Consider the following 19,865-nt stretch of genomic DNA (forward strand, 5'->3'; position numbering starts at 1 on the left):
TTCAAATCTCTTTGGCCTCATACTCTACGCTGCATCTAATCTGTGATAGGTCAAGATCAAAACTACTTATTCTTCATGGGCAGAACAGGAGGTATTCAAATGAAGTCCCAGCCTCTATCGTTATTATTGGACAAAAGATATCAAGATCTTTAAAAAGGTTCATATCCCTTGGCCCAGAAATCCGCTTCTAGGAATCTGTCCTCAGGAAATAATTAGAAATGCTGATGTACACTCATGAACAAAGAGATTCTCTGCAGCATTATTTCTAAGAGCAAAAATTTGAAACAGCTGAAAGTTCCAAACATCGGGGAAGGATCAATTGAAGCATGGCACTGCCGTTGGAGGGAATATTATTTAGCCATTAAAAATATGTTTTTAAAGAATTTTTACTGATATAGGAAGACACTCAAAATACACTGTTATATGAAAAGAAGATGAACCCAGTAATTAAAATAATGTATAGTACATGCATAGAGCTGGAAAGAAATATACCAAAATATTAATAATTTCCCAGTATGGAATTATGGGGTTTTTTTCCTAATACTTTTCTGTATTTTCCAAATTTTTATGCTAGGCATTATTACCTTTCCGATCAGGAAAAAAAACAGACCTTTTCTGTTTTCCTTTTGAGTGAAACAGGAGCTGTGGTTGACCCAGCCCTCCTAAGGGTGAAAATTCTTCTGAGGCCCAGAGTGGGGAGGGGTCGTGGGAACATACCACTCCTCTCTCCCAGATGACGCTCATGCGGTCCTGTACGCCGCTCACGCCGTGTGGGATCTTGGTGAAGTCCTCCTTGCCCATAGCTTTCTGCTTCGTGGTGAAAGGCCGGTGATCTGACGCCACAATGTTCAGAGTATCACTGGGTAGAGAGAAGGACATGACCAGTAAGGGGAGGGGAGGCCAGGGTCCCAGAGGGTGGGGACAGGGACAGAGATAAACCCTTCACTTGGAAACCTGGCAAAGCTGGCTTCAATCTCGGCCCCTCCACTTCATAGCTGTATGACCTCTAGCGAGTTATCTGTGAGAACCTCAGTTCACACATCTGCAGAATGAGCGTATGTGCCAACTGTGGCACAGAATGCCAGCATCATGGGAGACACTGAGAGTCTTTGGATGTTAAGAGAACTAACGGGTGGAGAAAAATTGAACTTAAGAGTTTAACTAAGGGCTTCCCTGGTGGCACAGTGGTTAAGAATCCGCCTGCCAATGCAGGGGACATGGGTTCAAGCCCTGGTCTGGGAAGATCCCACATGCCGTGGGGCAACTAAGCCCGTGCACCACAACTACTGAGCCCGCGTGCCACAGCTATTGAGCCTGTGTGCCACAGTTACTGAAAACTGCGTGCCTAGAGTCCGTGCTCCACAAGAGTAGCCACCACAATGAAGCCCGCACACCGCAACGAAGAGTAGCCCCCGCTCGCTGCAACTAGAGAAAGCCTGCGCACAGCAATGAAGACCCAACACAGCCAAAAATAAATAAATAAAATTTTAAAAAAAGAGTTTAACTAAAGTGAGAGGGTGGAGGTAGTTTTACTTCCATAGAACCGTACGCCGACTCCCTCTCATCTCCCTCCTCAACCTGCACCAGGCCCTGCTGGCAATAAGCATGTGCTGGTAAAACACTCGAGTTTCATGTTAAGCTTTGCTTGGAGGTGAGGGCTCTCCTGGCCCTGCAGGGAAGAGGAAGGACAAGACGGAGGAGAAGTCTGCCTTGATCAACCAGCAACGACATGCCAGTGGTTCATCGCCGCTGCCATCTGTGAACATGGTCCTCAAAAGGTTGCTGAGGTTACGGTGGGTAAGGCACGGCCAGGCTCTCGAGGGGTTCCGGGCCAGCTCAGAACTCGGGGCAGAGACTTACATCAGTGAGAGTGCACATAGCATGCCACTCTGTGGCATGGGCTGGTAGCTCCCTGCGCCAAAGGCGCTGTTCTGGGCCCTCTCAGAGACTGCGGGAGGGGCTCTTCCACAGAGCAGAGGGTTTATTCTAGGGTCTTCTGGGGATCCCCACATCCCCCAGACCTGCAGAACCCACCAGAGATAAACAGAATCTTTAGGTTTTCACTTTCTCCTCAGGGATCCTCCAGACACCCGGGTAAGGCTCAGATCAGAAGATGCCCATCAGAGTCCTGGGTTGAGGGTCTGGGACCCCAGGACCCCATGCTTTAACTGACAAGTCTTACTGAGCACCCACTTTTCTAAAAAGGCCCCTACACAAATAAGTGCTTACTAGGCAAGAGTGAATAGGGGGGCACATTCCAGAAGGGCTTTTGGGGTCCCCTGATGCTGCCCTGAATCTGAGAGGTATGACAGACCCATCCTTACTCTTTAAAGTTTAAAACACCACTGACTTTTGTTAAGTACTTTAAAAATATATATGTTCAAATGAAAAAATTTCTGATCCCTTTGAGAAGTCAGATTTTAAACAAAGGACAAATCCTTATATCTATAGATTGTACTTATTACCCTGGTATATTCGAAGAAACCACATCCTAAAGTAGATCATTATGAAACAGCTCATATTTTCTTATAGAAATATGATAATTGGTGTCTGGGTTTTCTATCAAGTATTTTGCATAATATCAATTATCACCAACAATGTCATAGAAGCAAAATTATAGTAATCATAAATTCCTAAAAATGTAAAAACTATGCTCCAAATTCTATAAAACTGCACACGTTTACAATATGCACTGATTAAAGAAGGGATTTGGGGACTTCCCTGGTGGCACAGTGGTTAAGACTCTGAGCTTCCAATGCAGGGGGCCTGGGTTCGATCCTTGATCTGGGAACTAGATCCCACATGCCGCAACTAAGAGTTCGTGTGCTATAACTAAGGAGCCAGCGAGTCGCAACTAAGGAGCCCATGAGCTGCAATGAAGGAGCCCGCCTGCTGCAACTAAGACCCAATGCAACCAAATAAATAAATAAATATTAAAAAATGGGATTCAAACTATTCTCATAATAGTTCACATGAAATTATAATTCTATTTAAATGAATAGAAGTTAGTTAAATAATTTAAATAGGGCTTCCCTGGTGGCGCAGTGGTTGAGAGTCCGCCAGCCGATGCAGGGGACACGGGCTCGTGCCCCGGTCTGGGAAGATCCCACATGCCGCGGAGCGGCTGGGCCCGTGAGCCATGGTTGCTGAGCCTGTGCGTCCGGAGCCAGTGCTCCGCAACGGGAGAGGCCACAACAGTGAGGCCTGCGTACCGCAAAAAATAAAATAAAATAAAATAAAAATAATAATAATTTAAATAAATTTGACAAAATAGGCTAGATATAAAAACTTGAATTATTCGATTAATAATACTTTTCTTCCCCTGCCTATTTAAATTTGTGTGGCTTTGGGCCCTGTAATTTGGGTGGGTTGGGAGTTTTAATACCTTTTTGTTCTTTCAGTAAATTTGCTTGTGGCAAGCAGAGGTATTTCAAAAGATTCTTTGATCTTGGGACTGAGCCCAAATTCTTATAGTGGGTTCTTGATACTTGTTTGTTTTTGCTGTGTTGATGATGATGAAAAGGAGGCCGGTTTTTCCCAAAAACAAGCATTTTTAAAAGAAAGAGCTGATCTAGCATTTCTCCCTTTACTCTCTCAAATTGGTTAAATCTGTCAGAGCTGCCACTGCTCAGAATCACAGCAAAACTATGGGACAGACTTTAATTACTGCCACTGTGCCACAGCATATCCTGCCCCTCCAGGGGCCACCTTCACCCCGGGACCCTACTGCCTGCACTCCAGTTGTATTTGGAAAGCCCCACACTGCTCTTTCGGTTGTTAACGTAGCAGGATGTGGAGTGGAAATTTTCCAGTTGTTAGCCAACCAGGACTGAAAACTAAGGACATGGATGAAATAAAAGCCCCATTATCTAACGACAGCCACCTCCAACTAGGGCTGGTCACTTACCTCAACACTCCCCCCACCATCACCCTAACAGAGGTGTATCACCACCCCTAGGTCTTATAAAAGCAGAAGACAGGGAGGGCGACTGAGGTGTTGGCAGAATGGTGAGTCCTGCAGTCTCTCCCTTCTTCCTCTTTTCATGGGTTGAATGGTGCTTTCCTCTCCCCCAACTAGTCTCAAGAGGGGACATTTCAAGAGGTTCACCTGTGGAGAACAGAGGTGGCAGCAGCGGGCACCTGCCTGAGCCTCTGGGTGAGGAGAGCCAGGGGTGGGGGCCAGCCTGCCCTCCCACCGTAGGGAGTGGCAAAGCGGTGTGAGCTTGCTCTGGGCCCCAGATACTGTAGAAGGTGGCCAGGCTTAAGTTGCTTCGCCAGATTCTTGTGCACAGGGAATTGCTAGTTCTGGAAGCCGGGAAGGTACGGGAAGGAGAGGTCAAGCTGCACTCCATCTCCTGTGTCAGAGGATTGCGTGAGGGTGACTCAAGGGAGCCTGTATCTGGGCACATGCCCCATACAAGGAGGGCCCCAAAGGCCAGTCACTTTTAGCCAGAGAAGCAGCGATGATCAGTGCAGGAGTACAGATCGTGCTTGGGTATGGAATGGAATTCGCCACCCCTTTAATCCTAACCCCTATTAATTCTCTGAGCTGGGGGGTGGGGAGGGGAAGAGACTGACTTTTAAACTGAACTGGACTTCGATAAGCAAAAGAGAAGAAAAAGCAATGGCCTTTACCAGTATCAAAATGTCACTAGAGGCAAGAAAGAATTTGAAGCAAAACGAAACAAAATCTTTCCACGTTTGTGTCCCACCAAATTCAGACTATTCATTAAAGCATTTTATTTAGACCTGGATGGAATGGGGAAAAGCAGTGTTAGAAAAAGAAGAGCTGGGGAAAGGGCGGTCTGGAGGAAGATGTTACGGGGAAAGCGGGAGAAGGTGCAGAAGGAAAAGGGGAAGAGGAAAGAAAGGAGGGAGAAACACACGGAAGGAGGGAGGTACGTACAACGAGAGAAAACCACGTGGGACACCATGAGAAGAGGGAGAGGTGAAGAAAGACGAGAGATAGAAAGAGGCACAGATTTTCTAGGGTAAGTCAGAGACCACATCCTATAGTTCCCCAGTGGCCTCCAGTGTAAGGTGTCAATATCCTTTGAAATTCTGAATAGCCACTGTTCACAGTTTTATATACGCTCTTTACTCGTCACCTCAGAAGCTCTCATCCGAATCAAGTGGTGATAGGAGCTGCATGGAGAAGCTAACAAAAGCAAAAACCCTCCTCTGGACACGACGAAATCAAACTTAGGTCAGGTTTGGGGCCTCTACGATATCACCTCAAAGATCTACAAATTCCCGGAATGGCGCACGTTGTGAGATAATGCCGCGCCGTGGTCCTGCTGAAACACCTTACTTGGCCAGCAGGCTCATGAGGTAGGTTGAGGTGTTGGTGTCCAGTCTCAGGGGAGGCACCGTGACGTAGGCGGCTGCATGGGACCAGTCCTGGTGGTAGTAGTGTAAGCCCGTCAGTGTGGCGTGCGCGGTGGTGGTCTCGGCCAGCACGACCTTCCCTGAAAGAAGAGGGTTCAAACCATCACCAGGAGGCCAGTGAACCTGGGAGATCGTTGGTCTGAGCCTCTCACGAGGCAGGTGAAGGAGCTGAAGTCAGAGAGGAAGGGACTTGCCCGAGCTCAGCTGGGCATTTGAGGGCACAGCTGGGGTCAAGGTCAGACTGTTCTCTGTCCCCGTGCTGACTGCTGGCAAGAACAGAAGGGCGAGGGCGCCGAGGCGGGGCAGCACTCGTCTGTTTCCTGAGCAGGCGGCTGCCGGGAGCAGCTTCAGGAGAAAACTGGGGGTGGCACCGTAGCAGGGGATAGAGGGCAGGGAGACGGAGGTGGGAGACTGGAACGACAGCGCAGGAGAGACGGCGAAGGGGGTCCCGCTGAAGAAGCAAGAGGCAGGATTTGGAGGGCAATGTGGTGGGAAGGCTGAAGGCCCTTGCTCCCAATTTATATCCTCAGGTTTGTGACCGTGACCTGTTTCTCCTGTTACTGGGCCCTCACTGGCACCCCGAGCCGGACTGGGAGTACAAGCACGTACAAAGCCTTCAGGTGCTGCCAGGTGCTCCGACACACAGGTGCCCTGGGGCTGGTACACTGGGTTCCTGAAAGGGACGCTGGGCCCTCACAGTGTCGTTTCTCCGGGGACTTCCCAGGCATTTCCCCCCTGAAATGCCCGTTGGAACTGGTCCAGGATTTCATGTTGGTTACCAACGCAACCACTAGCAAAACCCAAGAGACTGAAAAAAATACCAGTTAATGAGTTGATTGAAAACTTGGAAAATTTTACCAGACCCAGCAGAGGTGACGGACACTTCTGTAAAGCTGTTATGCAAACAAATGTGCAGAGGGAAACACTGGTGCTAATGCCCTGAACCCAGGCCAGTGCAGGGTGCTTGTGAGGAAGGCAGCCAGAGAGGAAAGGGAAAGGCAGGCTCAGCGCCTGGCCCCAGGAGCCGGGCTGGGAAGTGCATGGAGCTGCTGGGCCCCACCACACATGGGCGCTGCTCAGCCCAGCCTACGGACTCACCTTGCATCTTAGCAGCTGCAATAACGTCACCGGCCGAGATGCTGGACACGTTGACCAGGTAGATGGGACAGTGAGTCTAAGGACGGGAAACACGGTGGGAAGGAGAGAGCATCAACCCCATAACCTAACAAGGACCAAGGTGACCGGACCAGCCCAGTCCTGGCCCCAGCGCCGCCCCCTGCATCGCTTAGCACTCCCCTCAGGGTGGCGGTCTTCTGCTGGGAATGCAGGCCTGGTGGCTGCAGGCTGGGGAACCCCACGAAACAAGGAGGGGACAGGCAGCGCCCAGCACCAGAGTCCAGCAGGGGGACATCAGGGCAAGATGCCAAGTGCTGAACCTCACATTTTCTACCAGCCAACACCTAGACTATTTACAACTTGAAATGAGGGACTCTTCATTTCCTATTCATGAACGTGATGACCTAGAGACAGTTGTGTATTATAACCCATATCTAAAATGATGATGTCTGCCATCTGAGGGCTGCTTTATCAGTAGACAGACTGTACCCTGGAGAAGAAACAATACACAAGAGGTTCAGGGCTCACAGTCTACACCAGACAGGACCGGTCTTGCAAATGGACACCTGGATTATAATACTGATTGGCTTTTCCTCTATCAAGCTGTGTGACCACGGTCCACGGCTTCACTTCTCTGGGCATGTGTTTGAACTAAGAAAACGAGGAGCTGCCCTTCTGTTATTCAGATCTTTCCTAATTCTGGGGTAAGTTTCCATCAGGAAGTAATTGATAGCGTAACTATTGTTACGACAGTAAAACAATGTCCTTGTCCAGCTCCTGGACTTACAAAGGGCTAAGGGGAAACTGTTTTCCCAAATGTTATTCTAATGCCTTCTTTGCCTGTCACATTAGGAGGATAGAGAATTTAGGGGCTGGCCTGACATTTGATGTGCTTGGCACAAGTTTCCTGACTAATGCTGAGACCAACTGGACCTCCAACCTCTGTGTTCCCCTGGCGTTCCTAACACCACATCCTCAGCTCACAGCCTTCAGGGTAGCCTAGGTCTTTCTGGAGGAGGAGTTCTTAAGTGTTAGCGCCCATTAAGGATCATTAGCGGGCTTGTTAAAACACAGGTTGCTGGGCGTCACCCCCAGTTTCTGATTCAGTGGGTCTGAACAGGCCTGAGCATTTGCATTTCTGAGTTCCTATTTCTAACAAATGATGTTGATGCAGCTGGTCCAGAGACCACACTTAGAAAACTAGAGTTCAGATTATCTGAGCAAATAGAACACTTAATGATGGTTTAGGAGGAGAAACGATCTTGGCACAGTGTTCTCCTGTTTTTAAAGTGCTTTTCCTTCCACGACTCCTTTGATCCTCACAACCGTCCTGTGAGGAGTGGGTGATATTATCATTCCAATTTTAGATAATAAAATAGTCTCTCGGAGTGGTTGATTGACTTGCGTGGGACTGGAAGCTTGTCTTTGGTCAAGGCCCCAAGGTGTGTGCTCATTCCCACCACCACACTGCATCAGCGCCCCCTTACCCTGAACCATACCAAGGAAAAATCATGAATGGCCCAGAGGCGGAGGTTCGAATCATGATTCTCTAAGCAAACGTCTCTCTGCTCCTCTACAAGGAACAGATTCCAGCTGCCATGAGGCTCTGTGGTCCCCACCTTGCCCTGCCTCTGCTGGGAGGCATTTCCATTTGAGCAATGAACCAGGTCTCAGCAAGATCAGCAGGGTAGAACGGAGAGCCGGTGGCAGGGAGGACTCCTGCCAGGTCTGTGGGAATAGCAACGGTGTTGTTCATTCAGCAAACGGTGTTCATTGGCGGTCCTGGGAGCCAGGCATGGGGCTGGCACCCAGAGCAGAATGGGACTCTACTGTACAGGCTGGGCTCTGACCCCAGAGTTGAGAATGGGCTGAGGGTGAGCTGGGGTCTACTTACTCTGTTTGCAATGGTGATAACTCGGTGAGTGGCTTCTGCCTCCACCTGTTAGAAACAGAGGACAGGAAGAAAACAACTTCACCATCTCCCCAAGCAAGCTTACATCTCCCTGACACCCTACCTCGTACGCAGAAAGTGCTGGAATGTCTGACTCAGAGCTGGAGTGACAAACAGCACCCACAGGGGCTGGCTCGGGGGGAAACCCTGGGCAGGGGCACCAAGCTCCAACCACCTCTGCTCACAATGAGAGAACCCCGGGACTTAGGGTTCTAGGCACGTCTTTGCCGGATGCTACTCAGGGCTTAATTAAAAGACGACAAAACAAGAACAAACGAAAACCTGCAGTCACATCTCTCCCTGGTTTCTGGCGCATTCTCTCCACAGCCATCTCAGAACTGTAGCAAAGGAATAACACTGATTGATTTCAAGCTGAAGATTGGCCTGGATCGGGATTTCTGAACCTCGGCACTAGCGGCATTTGGGGTGAGATAATCCTTTGTGGAAGGGGCTGAACAGACACTGCAGGCTCTTTGGCAGCACCCTTCACCTCGACCTAGTAGATGCCAGTAACATCCTCCCCCAGGTTGGGATAACCCAAAATATCTCTGGACATTGCCAAATGTCCCTGGGGAGCAAAACCTCCTTAGATGTCCCCTTTAATCAGTAGATGGTGAAGGTGGTATTCTTGCTATTACTGCCACTACGGTCAGCACCGCGCTCTTCCCCTCATAGAACTCCACAAAGCCCAGTCCTGTGCGCATCCCCCCACCCCTCTTCTCACAGGCACTCTGAGTGCCTTGTTGAAGCTGGTGTGTCTTTCTCTATCAACTCTGAGGTGCCCAAACAGGAGCTATATTCAAGCGCTCTCACAGACAGAGACAAACCCACGGTAGGAGTAAGGTGGGACCCCCGCCCACACCAGGCTGACCCACTGTAGGCTGACTTGGTTCCTGTCTGATGACAGAACCATCACATCCTGTCTCCAGCTCCTCGTCCCCCAAGGCCTCCCCATCAGTCCCTCATGGACATCCAACCACCACTCTGCATTTAAGGTTTTGAAGAAATGGAAAATAGCTCTCCCCTCACCACTGGTAAGGCATGTCCGAACAGGGTCATAGGGCAAGAACACATTATTTATCTAATGTGATCCTCCAGAGCCGAATTCTTCAGCAAGGGGGACCTGGGGGCATTTGTGTCGACACCCTGCAAAACTGTGCAAGGATAAAACCAGAGGGCAGAGGGAGAGCAGGGCTTAGTCACCATCTCAGCAACGAATAGGAAAAGGGGGAAAGAGCACAGACACGCATGTGCCTCTCGTTTCTAGTGGGAAGGGTCCAAAGTTTTCCACAAATGCTCAAAGGGATCTCAGCCCCAAAATGCCAACTCACTGGCTTATAATCTGGAATTTCTTCTAACATCTAAAGGCCCTTTCAGTCTGTCTTTTCTCTCCCGATTCAATTTTGGCCAAAGCAACCCCTGGCATGTTCACATGGCCTCCCTCAGACCCTTGAAATCAGCCCCCAATGAGGTGGGTCTGTTTCCTCAAAGTTGTCTTCCCCAAGGAAGCTGAAGGGCAAGTTGGCCATAGCATGGAGGAAGTTGTTCCCTGGGAAGCTTCCAGATGGGAATTTCACCCATGAAGAAAGCAATACCATACAACTCGTATTTACCGATGACTCTTCTATCCTAAAAGTTCTGTGAATCTATAGGAAAGATGATGACCAAGAACACGGATATCTTCCTCACCTCCTCTGGACGGCTGATCTCAATTCCTTCTGGGCCTGTGATACCCAAATCTAGCGCCTCCTTTGCACCCTGAATAAGAGCAAAAGAAAGAAAATTGAGAGAATCATAGAGATACAGAAAAATACTGAACCCAAGGGACAGTAAAATATTTTCAGCACAGCCCATTCCAATAGGTTTGCTGCTTTTCTCACTTCTGTAATACCCATCTTAGAACGAGGGCAGGATTAGGACAGGGACCCCCTGAGTCTCACTTCATAATGATTGAAAATATCTTTTCCTCTTAAAAATACAGTTCAGTCACCAGCCAACAGGCCTGGGACACTAAAGACAAACACTGTTTATTGATCTGCAAATCAGAACTTCCTCACTGGAAATCTAGTGAAATCTCCAGCTTCCACAGATGCCTAGATTAACCTTTACCCCAAGTATCCTACTTAAGACCCAGTAGTACAAAGGGGCCTGTCTGTCTTGGTACCAGTGAGAAGATCTCTATAATACCTCAGGTCCGCTGAGGAGGTACAGGAAAGTGGAATGTTGACCCTTATTTTTTCTGTACGTCACATCTCATTAAAAATATTTCTTAGAGGTGCTCCAAATTCCTCTGTGATAATGGAATTTAAGTATCATATTTGAATGAAGACATCTTCACCCAAGACTTAGAAACCCTTTTGGACTAGACAGGGATTTGTTTTTTACAGACACTAGAAAAGTTTGGATTTTCGGACAGAGATCTGTCATCTGGGCTGTTAACATCTCACACTTTCTTTTATCATTTGTTTTATCTGAACCCTGTAGGGAGGGTCATGGGTGGTCAGGAATCCCCCAGAGAACTGTCTCTATCAGTGCTCCCCCAACTTCCCCCAACATTCTCTACTGCCTTGCCTCGGCCACGAGCTCCCCATTTTCAGCATGGACCCGGGCGATCGCCCCAATATCCTTGCAAGCGTGCAACACTTGGTACAGTTCGCTGTCCCGAAGCATATACAAGTCCTTGTAGGTCATGAACATCTGGAACGAGTTGACACCTTTCTCCCTCACCAGGGTCTCCATTTCTGCTTTCACCTGGAGAGCAGAATGCAAAGGCAATGCCACGTGAGTACAGAGGGCCAAGAGGCTGACTGGCAGACGCTGGCCCAGCGCGGAGGAGAGGTGGCTCTGTCGCCACATGACCACCCGCAACCTTGCAGTATCTCACTCTCCTCTCACTCCACAGGCTGCTGTGAGGTCACGTGAGCAAATGGATGCGGAAGTGTTTTGAAAACTGTCCAGCGTGACACAAATATAGAAACGAGATCTGGGCATGTTTCTCCTATCACATAAGCTTGCCCTGTGTTTCTGCCTCCAAATCAGCCTTATTGGTAAATGCACTAATGACTTTTACACCTGTGGCCAGTTCCCTCCGCCCCCATAACAGAAGGGGTGTACAGAGAAGGCGTACTAATGCTAAAAATCCAGAGACCTGGGGAAAATCTAACTTAGGGACAAAGCCAAACATGAAGCAAAGCTATGTGAATAAGGAGATTCATCCCAACATCATTTATACTAGGAAAAAATGGAAGAAACATCGGTCCAACAATAGGAAAATACATTGTGATTCGTCTGCTTGATAGAACATTAAGTGGCCATGGCATTGATGGTCATGAAGACCATGCAGCCAGGTGGAAAATGCTCACACTTAAGAGAAAGAGTGACTATGAAAAAAGACCAGAAGGAAATAAGCTAAAATAACAATAGTGATTGTGTTGGGGTGACTGAATTATGTGCTTCCTTTCTTTTCTATTTTTAAAATCTGTAATTAGAAAAAAAAATTGGTTATTATAAAAAAGAATTAAAAATTCTAGATGCATGAGAATCCCCACAACCTTTGGGGACTTAGGGATAGCTGACTTGGCCTCAGTGTTGCTGGGAATCTGAGCAGACCCTCTCTATTCCAGGCCACTGGAGGAGGGAAGGGAGAGAGGCTCAGGGTAGGGGTCGCCCATCCAGGAGGGTGTCCGAAGTGGACAACACTTCCATCTGAGATAAAGGATGGCTAACATTCAGTGTGGTCTGTACGTTTTAGCCGGTACCAGGAGGGGGATCTTCATGTGTGGGTTTGGGGGGTTCCATGGCCTTTCATAAGCACTAGTTTGGATATAATGGAAGAGACTGTAAGCCCCACGCTCAAGGCTTGTGCCTGAGGGCAGAAGTACAGCCAGGCTTGTAAGTCACTGTCTCGGAAGGGAGCCAGGCCCTTTAGATCAGGATCCACAGCTGGAGAACTTTGCAAAATCGCTTAACGCTTATTTATGGTTAAGATTCCGGGGCACCCACTCAAGTACTGAGTGGCACATGGTGATTAATGAGCACTTGATGAAAGAATGAATATCCAGGTCGCTTCCCTGGGGTAAGAAGCAGTAAAACTCCAGAAGTGAAGCAAAATCTAAATGCCTGTGCATCTGTATTCAGGAAGAACGAGGAAGAGGGAATCGGGGAGCAGGGACTGGACTCTGGCCCTGGGGCCTGGGCAACAGGAGGCCAGGAAAGCCAGGGGCACAGAGGCTGAGCTGAGAAAGGGCCCAGTGGGAGTCACACACCAGGAGCAAACTCAGGGTGCCCAGAGCAGGAGCTGGGGCCCAGCAGGAAAAAAGCACCCCAATCCGTTCTTACCAGGTGGCACTGAGCCAGGACGGGACCCTCCGTTCTGAGACCTCAGTGCTGTCACTCCAAGCACAAAATGATGTGACCCTCAGGGCTGACCCTTACTGAGCTTGTTATTCAGCTGCAACCCCTTAGGGGTTGCTACATAAGTGACACCTTAGGTAGAGCGTCAGGACATGCTGAGCGCCTTGTGGTCAGAGCGCTGGAAAACTGCTCTTTAAACTAAGCAAAACAGGCCTCCCCCCGTATAGAATCATAAGTGTTTTTTCTTTTGGCATTTGGAGGAGTTAGGATGGAGGTGGGAGGGGTGTTCCACACCGCAGGACAGCATCACCCCCCCAGCTGGCTCTCACCAGATGGCCCCTCTGCCAAAAAGAGCACTGGTTCTTCTTTTGGGGTTCCACCCAGTGCTGTTACCTTGGGTGCCCACCAGGGGATCCCCACATGGAGGGCGTAGTCACAGCAGACCTTGGGGTCAGCCAGACCCCGGCACTTCTCGTAGGCATCCACAAGGGAGGTCTCCTTGTCAGGCAGGACATGGCCGATGATCATGGTGGTACCTCCAACTAGTGCTGCCTGAGGGAGACGGGAAAAGCAATCTCGTCACATCTCTACCCGCACCCAAGTCGCTGACGTGGGGACACTGGGTCCTCAGGTGGACCTTCAGGACAGCCACAGACTCTCCCACACAAGAGGCTGGGAGGCCCAAGTGCAGCAATGTTTGGGAAAATGTAAGGAGCTGTCAACACAGGAGCCAGGGTGTAATCTTCATCATTACTGTGGACCCAGCACACAAACTTGCTTCTTCCTCATCTTGGGTTGCAGCTCAGCGCTTGGGAAAAACGACTTAGTGTGTTACCAGTGCCTATATTTCCAAATGAGAAGATTCCCCCCAGACAATTTCTGACCAACTTGAATATATAGGTGATGTAATCAAATGTCTACCATAATGTAATATAAGTCTGTTTATAATATTATTTTAGTTACACATATATATGTAAACCATAGTAAAATGTTAATTTGACTATATTATTTTGTTTTATTCACTCACATTTCATGAAACAATTCTATTCAAAGTTTTTATAGGCATCTTCACATCAGGGTCTTTGTCTTCAGTTTTTCCAAGAACATTAACTTCATTTCCATCTGTCTTGTTTGAGATAGAGCATTTTAGGTCCCCGTACGATCTGTCAGTGAAAAAATGATCCTATCCACAATCTCCACGAGATACCACTTAAAAAGAAATCTTTAAAAGGTCTCATTTGCAATCACAAACAATGCTCCCAGGAATAATTACTAAATCTGTATTAAAGGTCTGCCCCCACGTACTTTTTTAAAAACCAGTTTGGTCAGGTGACCTCCATGAGCTTCCTAAACTAGCATTGCCCAAAGGCTATTCTAGGCTAACGGGTTGTTCTCCAAAAAAACTTTATTAAAATAAAAATTGAGACAGGCCCCATAATATGTGAAACTTTATGAGGGCTTTAATATAGGTGACTCTCTTTTCCTGAGGAATTAAAATTTGGACAAAACCTACACTTTTATTTGGATCCCTACAGTGACTGGAATCAGCTCCAAGTTCAAGTCCCTGCTATGCCACCTCCCAGTTGGATAACCTCAGCCCGGTTACTTGACCTCTGTGATGCAAGAGGTCAAGTATGTTTTTTCTCTTTTTTTCTTTTTGCTTTCAAATTTTTTCATTTATTTATTTTTTAAATATTCTGTTACAGAGTCTTTACCTATACCATGGGACCAGCTTCCTTGCTGGAGAGCTGTGAAAGTCAAGAGAATCATCACTTTGTAAAGTTTTGTCCTAATATGTGTGTTTCATTATTCAGAGTTTAGTTGTTTATCTCTGTTTTCTGTATGGGAGGAAAACAGCACAATGAAACTGTCTTGATGATTTCATGCTTCTCTATTCGGTTAAATCATTGATGACGAATCAGAAATATTGCTGGAGAATAAGGGACTGAAAAAAAAATTAACTCAGCGGCCAAGCAACAATTACAATGAAAGCTCTTGCAACACTGATTTTCCACGCTGACCCTGGCTGGGCGGGTGAGACTAGTGCCCTTGTTGTCTTGGGAAACGCAGGGGCCTGACTTCTTGCATAGCTTAAAGCAACCAACAGAGGGTGCTAGTTCTGAGGCTCACACGCAGGAATTGCGATGTGGGAGATGGAGAGAAGGGGAAGAGCAGCAGATTGTAGCTTTACTAGCTGGCTTCTATTTCTGATTTTGCTGGATCGTGCCAGAATGATTCACCCTCGTAGCAGGTGGTTGTACTCTATTTTGTCCTGAAATGCATTTCTTGCTTTTATGTGTGGACACGGGGGTGTCTGGTATATTGGGATGTTACACACTAAATTGTCTTACTTCCGTGGTTCTAGATTGTTTTCCTTTGCACTCCCTCATCTGTCTGTAGACTTGCATAGAAGAAAAAGGGAATATGGAGACAGCACGGTGGAATAAGAGAGCCAAGACCGTTCTTAGCATCTGTGGGCTTCTGAGAGTAGAAAAGGAGGTCTACCTGCTGAATCTCTAGTTAAAAGTTACAGGTCACGCTAACAAACTGTTCCACAGAGTATACTCTGTTCCCCTACTCTAACAGATATATGTTCATAATGACTCAGAAGGCCAGGCTTGAGTTCAGAATTCTCAGAATGCTTGCAGTTCTGAGCTACACTCTAGAGGATGTTGGCCTTCAGCCTCTGCGTCTGCCTCTAGCCCATACTCTCCAACTCCGGTTATGTGTCCTGCAGCCCCTGGATCTAAGCTCTGCTCACTCCTGCAAGATGCCACCCTGGGGCTAGGCGTGCACAGAGTGGTGGTCTGGCCCCCAGAAGGACAGATTCAGGCTAATGTAGGCCCTGGCAGTGCTCAGGCCCTTTGTCAGGGGACTCCAGGGCCCCAGAGTGTGGTCCAGGATTGGGACAGTGGGCTCTGGGCAGACGTGGGGGAGTTGCCTGTAGTCCAGAGCCCATGGCAGAGACTCCTCTTGCCTGGGTCCAAGGATAGTAACTGAGAAGTTCTGGACGGAGTCAGAAGCATCCGGCAGAGGTCCTGACTTTCCCAATTGCTGGTTGTAATCCTGTGTGCCTGCTCTGCTCTGCACCTCACCGCTGGGAGCCCACAGCAGCTCAGGTGGCAGTGGTTGTGAGAACCTCCACAAGCTGGGAAGGGGCATACAAATATCTGGAAAAATCATTACTGCTGTTACCCCAGGCCTCAAAGCAAAAGTGTAATGGGATCAGTAAACACTTTCCCAGCTGCGGGTTCGGGATCCCAGACCAGACGCCGGATGCACTAGTGCTGCCTTCCTCCCAGGCGAGATGCACACAGAGCTGGCTTCTAAAATATGCACAGTTCCCACCCACGGGATGAATGCTGACAAGCTCAGTCCTCGCAGGAATGTGATATCGCAGATGTGACAGACCTTTTTACTGTCATTCCACACAAAACAGCCTCGTACAAATCAACAGCAGAGCGTGATGCAATCCTGTTCCGGAGGCTTTCAAAAGGATTATATTTACGATAATCAAAAGGAAAGGTGACTGTGTGGCTGCTGGATGTTCGTAACTGTCTTTATGCAAGAAAAGTGAAGCTGTGAAAGATCTTAAGAATCCATAGAAATGATGTTCATGGAGGCTAAGTCTTCACATGGAACAAGGGTGATGCTATAACGAGTGAAAAAGACAGAATTCAATAAGTGTACCCAAGATACTTAGAAGTATGTTTAAACACACACACACCCACACAAAGAAAAAAAAAAATAGAAGGAAATATACCAAAACATTAACAATGACTGTTTGTGGATGATGGGATTCTGAGTAATTTATTTTTTCTAATTTTCTGAACTTTATTTCATAGAATATATTACTTTCATAATACTGTATACATAAAAAAATTAATTCGGAGGAAACTAAAACTACTTAAAATTTAGTTAACCATGTTTATGTATTTAAAATACTTTCTTTTAAAGTTATGTATGAAATATTTCAACCATACAGTAAAAGTACAGAACATAATACAACACATACCCATGAACCCACTACTCAAATTGAACAGATGTTAGCTTTTTACTGTATTTACCTGACATGCTTTTTAATTTAAAAAATGAAAGAAAATGTTTCCAATACAACTGGAGCCCTCCATCCTATTCCCGTCCCTTAACCCTGAGGTTGATATAAATTTCTCCCATCCATGTTTTTATGCTTTTACTACATTTGTTTTGCAAATCTGAAAAATATACACAAGTGGTATTATGCTGTCCATGTCCTTTTGCAACTTGCTTTTTTTATTTGACAGAATTAAGATTCATTTATGGAGACAGACACGACCATGGAACAGCTAACACACTAGGGCCTACTGGAGCCTGGTGGCTGACTGAAGTGGCCATTTATCAACCCAGGCCCTTATTTTTTGACATAAACTTCTGTCCCGCCAAGCATTCCCCACTCTGTATGTGGCATTCATTTCTATTGTGAATGTGAGACTTCACATCTCTCACTGTTAAGTTAATATGGACTTTAGGACCATTTGTTTAACCAACAGACGCAGCAGCATCATACACATTTGGCAGGATATGAAACATAATTTTACTATGTCAAAGGGTCACCATTATTTTGTTTTTGATATTTATGACATACTGCTGGGTAAATCTGGGTTTATTTGATGCCCAGTCATGTCACATCCACTTGTTCCCTAAGAAAAACCAGTATTCTTTTTTTTTAACATCTTTATTGGCGTATAATTGCTTTACAATGGTATGTTAGTTTCTGCTGTATAATAAAGTGAATCAGCTATATGTATACATATACCCTCATATCCCTTCCCTCTTGCGTCTCCCTCCCACCCTATCTCACCCCTCTAGGGGGACACAAAGCACCGAGCTGATCTCCCTATGCTATGCAGATGCTTCCCACTAGCTATCTATTTTACATTTAAAACCAATATTCTTAACGGTAATCCATTTTATGTCACAGTTTCCAGGCATACGCTTGGCAGGAACTTGTACTGAACTCAACCTAAACCTGTTATTATAAATGTCATCTTTATGCTTCAGAAGTTATCAGACCACTGTGGGCACATGGGGGTCTCCGTATTGACCAGGGACCTGCTCAGCAAGTTGGAAAGAAATTTCAGATATAGTTTATTGGCTGACATCACAGCGTTGGAAAGAACAGTGCATTGGCCCTTCCTGGTTTTGTCAGGACAAAGATCTTTGGAGAGTCATTCTTCACCGTCTTCTACGTTGCTGCGGCTCTAATCACGTTTTGCTGAGTTCCCAGTAGCTATGTTTTTTTCTCTACCCCTCCACCCTGCTCCCCAAAGGGAAAGGCTTGGTTCTCTGGCTCCAAGGCCAAGAACCAATAGGTCAAGGCACAAACTTTGTACCCTGTTGCTGAGAAGGCACTTGGGCCAGAGCTTATCTGTGGGGTTTTTCATTAGGGGTGGCGTAGGGACTTCCTGTGAACATATTTTCACACTAGTGCTCAGAAAATGGGTGTGTTTGGGGGGAGGTGATTGGAATCATAATAGCAGGGTCTGGAGTATCTAGATGTATAGATTAAGGGCAACTCAATCTTCACAGAGGGAACAATCCTACACTGAGAATCAAATAACCAGTATTTGGATGTGCTTTGTAAACTAAGTCCAATGCAAATGTTTCGACATTTCTTAATGCAGTTGAGAAAGCCATCACTTGTTCAGATGGATCTGCTTCTCTTGGAATTGCTGAACCACTTCCTTTTCTTTTCACATTGAATGTATCTTCCATCTTTTATTCATACTCGCTCAAAGTAGAAGAGAAAAAATAAATAACCAGATCAGTGGTTTCTCTCTTGCTCTGAATAACTTCCTTGCCCTTCAGGGATATTGTTGGCTGCTCTCTGGCCCTCAGGAAAGCCAGCTCTTAAGCAGCACCACTCCTTGGGATGTGAGAGACTCCCCAGAGAAGGGCCTGAGCATTTCGTCAAGTGAGATGATGTATGTATGGTACCTAGAACCATGCCTGGCACTCAGTAAACACCTTTCTCATCCTGAAACATACGCCCACCAGCCAACACCAGCTCCGTGGGTATGTGGCTTGGGCAGTCCCACAGTGCCCTGTGTTCTGACTGGCTCTGTTCTGGTTTAATCTCTGCTGTCATCTTGAAATTCTTAATAGTATTTAAACAAGGAGTCCATTTTTATCAGCTACATTGACCTGATCTAGGGAGATCACGCTCTTAACAGGCTTACGCTGGCTTCAATGCCAATTCATCCAGCTCACACTGGGGGCTCAGGATCCTGACCCTTTCTCCGATAATTCCCTTCAAGGCCGCTGGAATGCTGACCACTGCTCCAACCTCTTTTAGAGTCTCCCCAACACCTTTTATCAGATGCCCCTTTTCTCTGAAAAACAAACAAAACCACACAAACCCTCCCTGCAACCAGCTTTTCTCCAGGACACCAAGTGATACATGATTGTTCCTTGGGACCACCCACTGTCCCTCTGGCTACATACAGCTCCCAAGCCTTTTCTTGACCTGTTGAGCTCATTCTTCAGCTGACTGGTTTTTCTCTAAATTGCACATTTATAATTAACTGCACTTCTCAATTTCCTTTTACTTTTCACTCCTACCTTCTGGGTCCCAGCCTCTATTACTTCATCTAGGGCATGGTCCCACTTCTGACCTTGCAATGTAGAGCATCACCATGTCGAAAACTCACCCTTCATTCTTTGAATTTTCAGCAGAGGAGACAGGCAACATTCAATCTGTTATATACCTTGGGAAAAGGACATTTTCCCACACTTAACCTGCTTGCCATTAAAAAAAAATTTATTTACTTTATTTATTTATTTTTGGCTGCGTTGGGTCTTCGTTGCTGCACGCGGGCTTTCTCTAGTTGCGGCGAGCGGGGGCTACTCTTCATTGCGGTGTGTGGGCTTCCCATTGCGGTGGCTTCTCTTGTTGCACATCACGGGCTTTAGGCACGCGGGCTCAGTAGTTGTGGCTCACGGGCTTAGTTGCTCCGTGGCATATGGGATCTTCCCGGAACAGGGCTCGAACCCGTGTCCCCTGCATTCGCAGGCGGAT

General features: G+C 47.1%; 1 protein-coding gene across 3 annotated transcripts in view; it reads right to left on the reverse strand.

The window, feature by feature from the left end:
• DPYSL5 (dihydropyrimidinase like 5) overlaps positions 1-19,865 on the reverse strand; it is a 90,176-nt gene that overhangs the window by 12,333 nt on the left and 57,978 nt on the right. For all 3 annotated transcript variants that reach the window (XM_067703477.1, XM_067703479.1, XM_067703478.1), the window contains exons 3-9: positions 13,202-13,360; positions 11,027-11,206; positions 10,145-10,213; positions 8,399-8,443; positions 6,487-6,562; positions 5,312-5,468; positions 718-859 (exon numbers count right to left, since the gene is read on the reverse strand). In XM_067703477.1, coding sequence (XP_067559578.1) covers positions 718-859; positions 5,312-5,468; positions 6,487-6,562; positions 8,399-8,443; positions 10,145-10,213; positions 11,027-11,206; positions 13,202-13,360 — 828 coding nt within the window. The remainder of the gene's footprint in view (positions 1-717; positions 860-5,311; positions 5,469-6,486; positions 6,563-8,398; positions 8,444-10,144; positions 10,214-11,026; positions 11,207-13,201; positions 13,361-19,865) is intronic.

The sequence above is a fragment of the Pseudorca crassidens genome, chromosome 14, assembly GCF_039906515.1.
Source record: "Pseudorca crassidens isolate mPseCra1 chromosome 14, mPseCra1.hap1, whole genome shotgun sequence".
Classification (NCBI taxonomy): Eukaryota; Metazoa; Chordata; class Mammalia; order Artiodactyla; family Delphinidae; genus Pseudorca; species Pseudorca crassidens.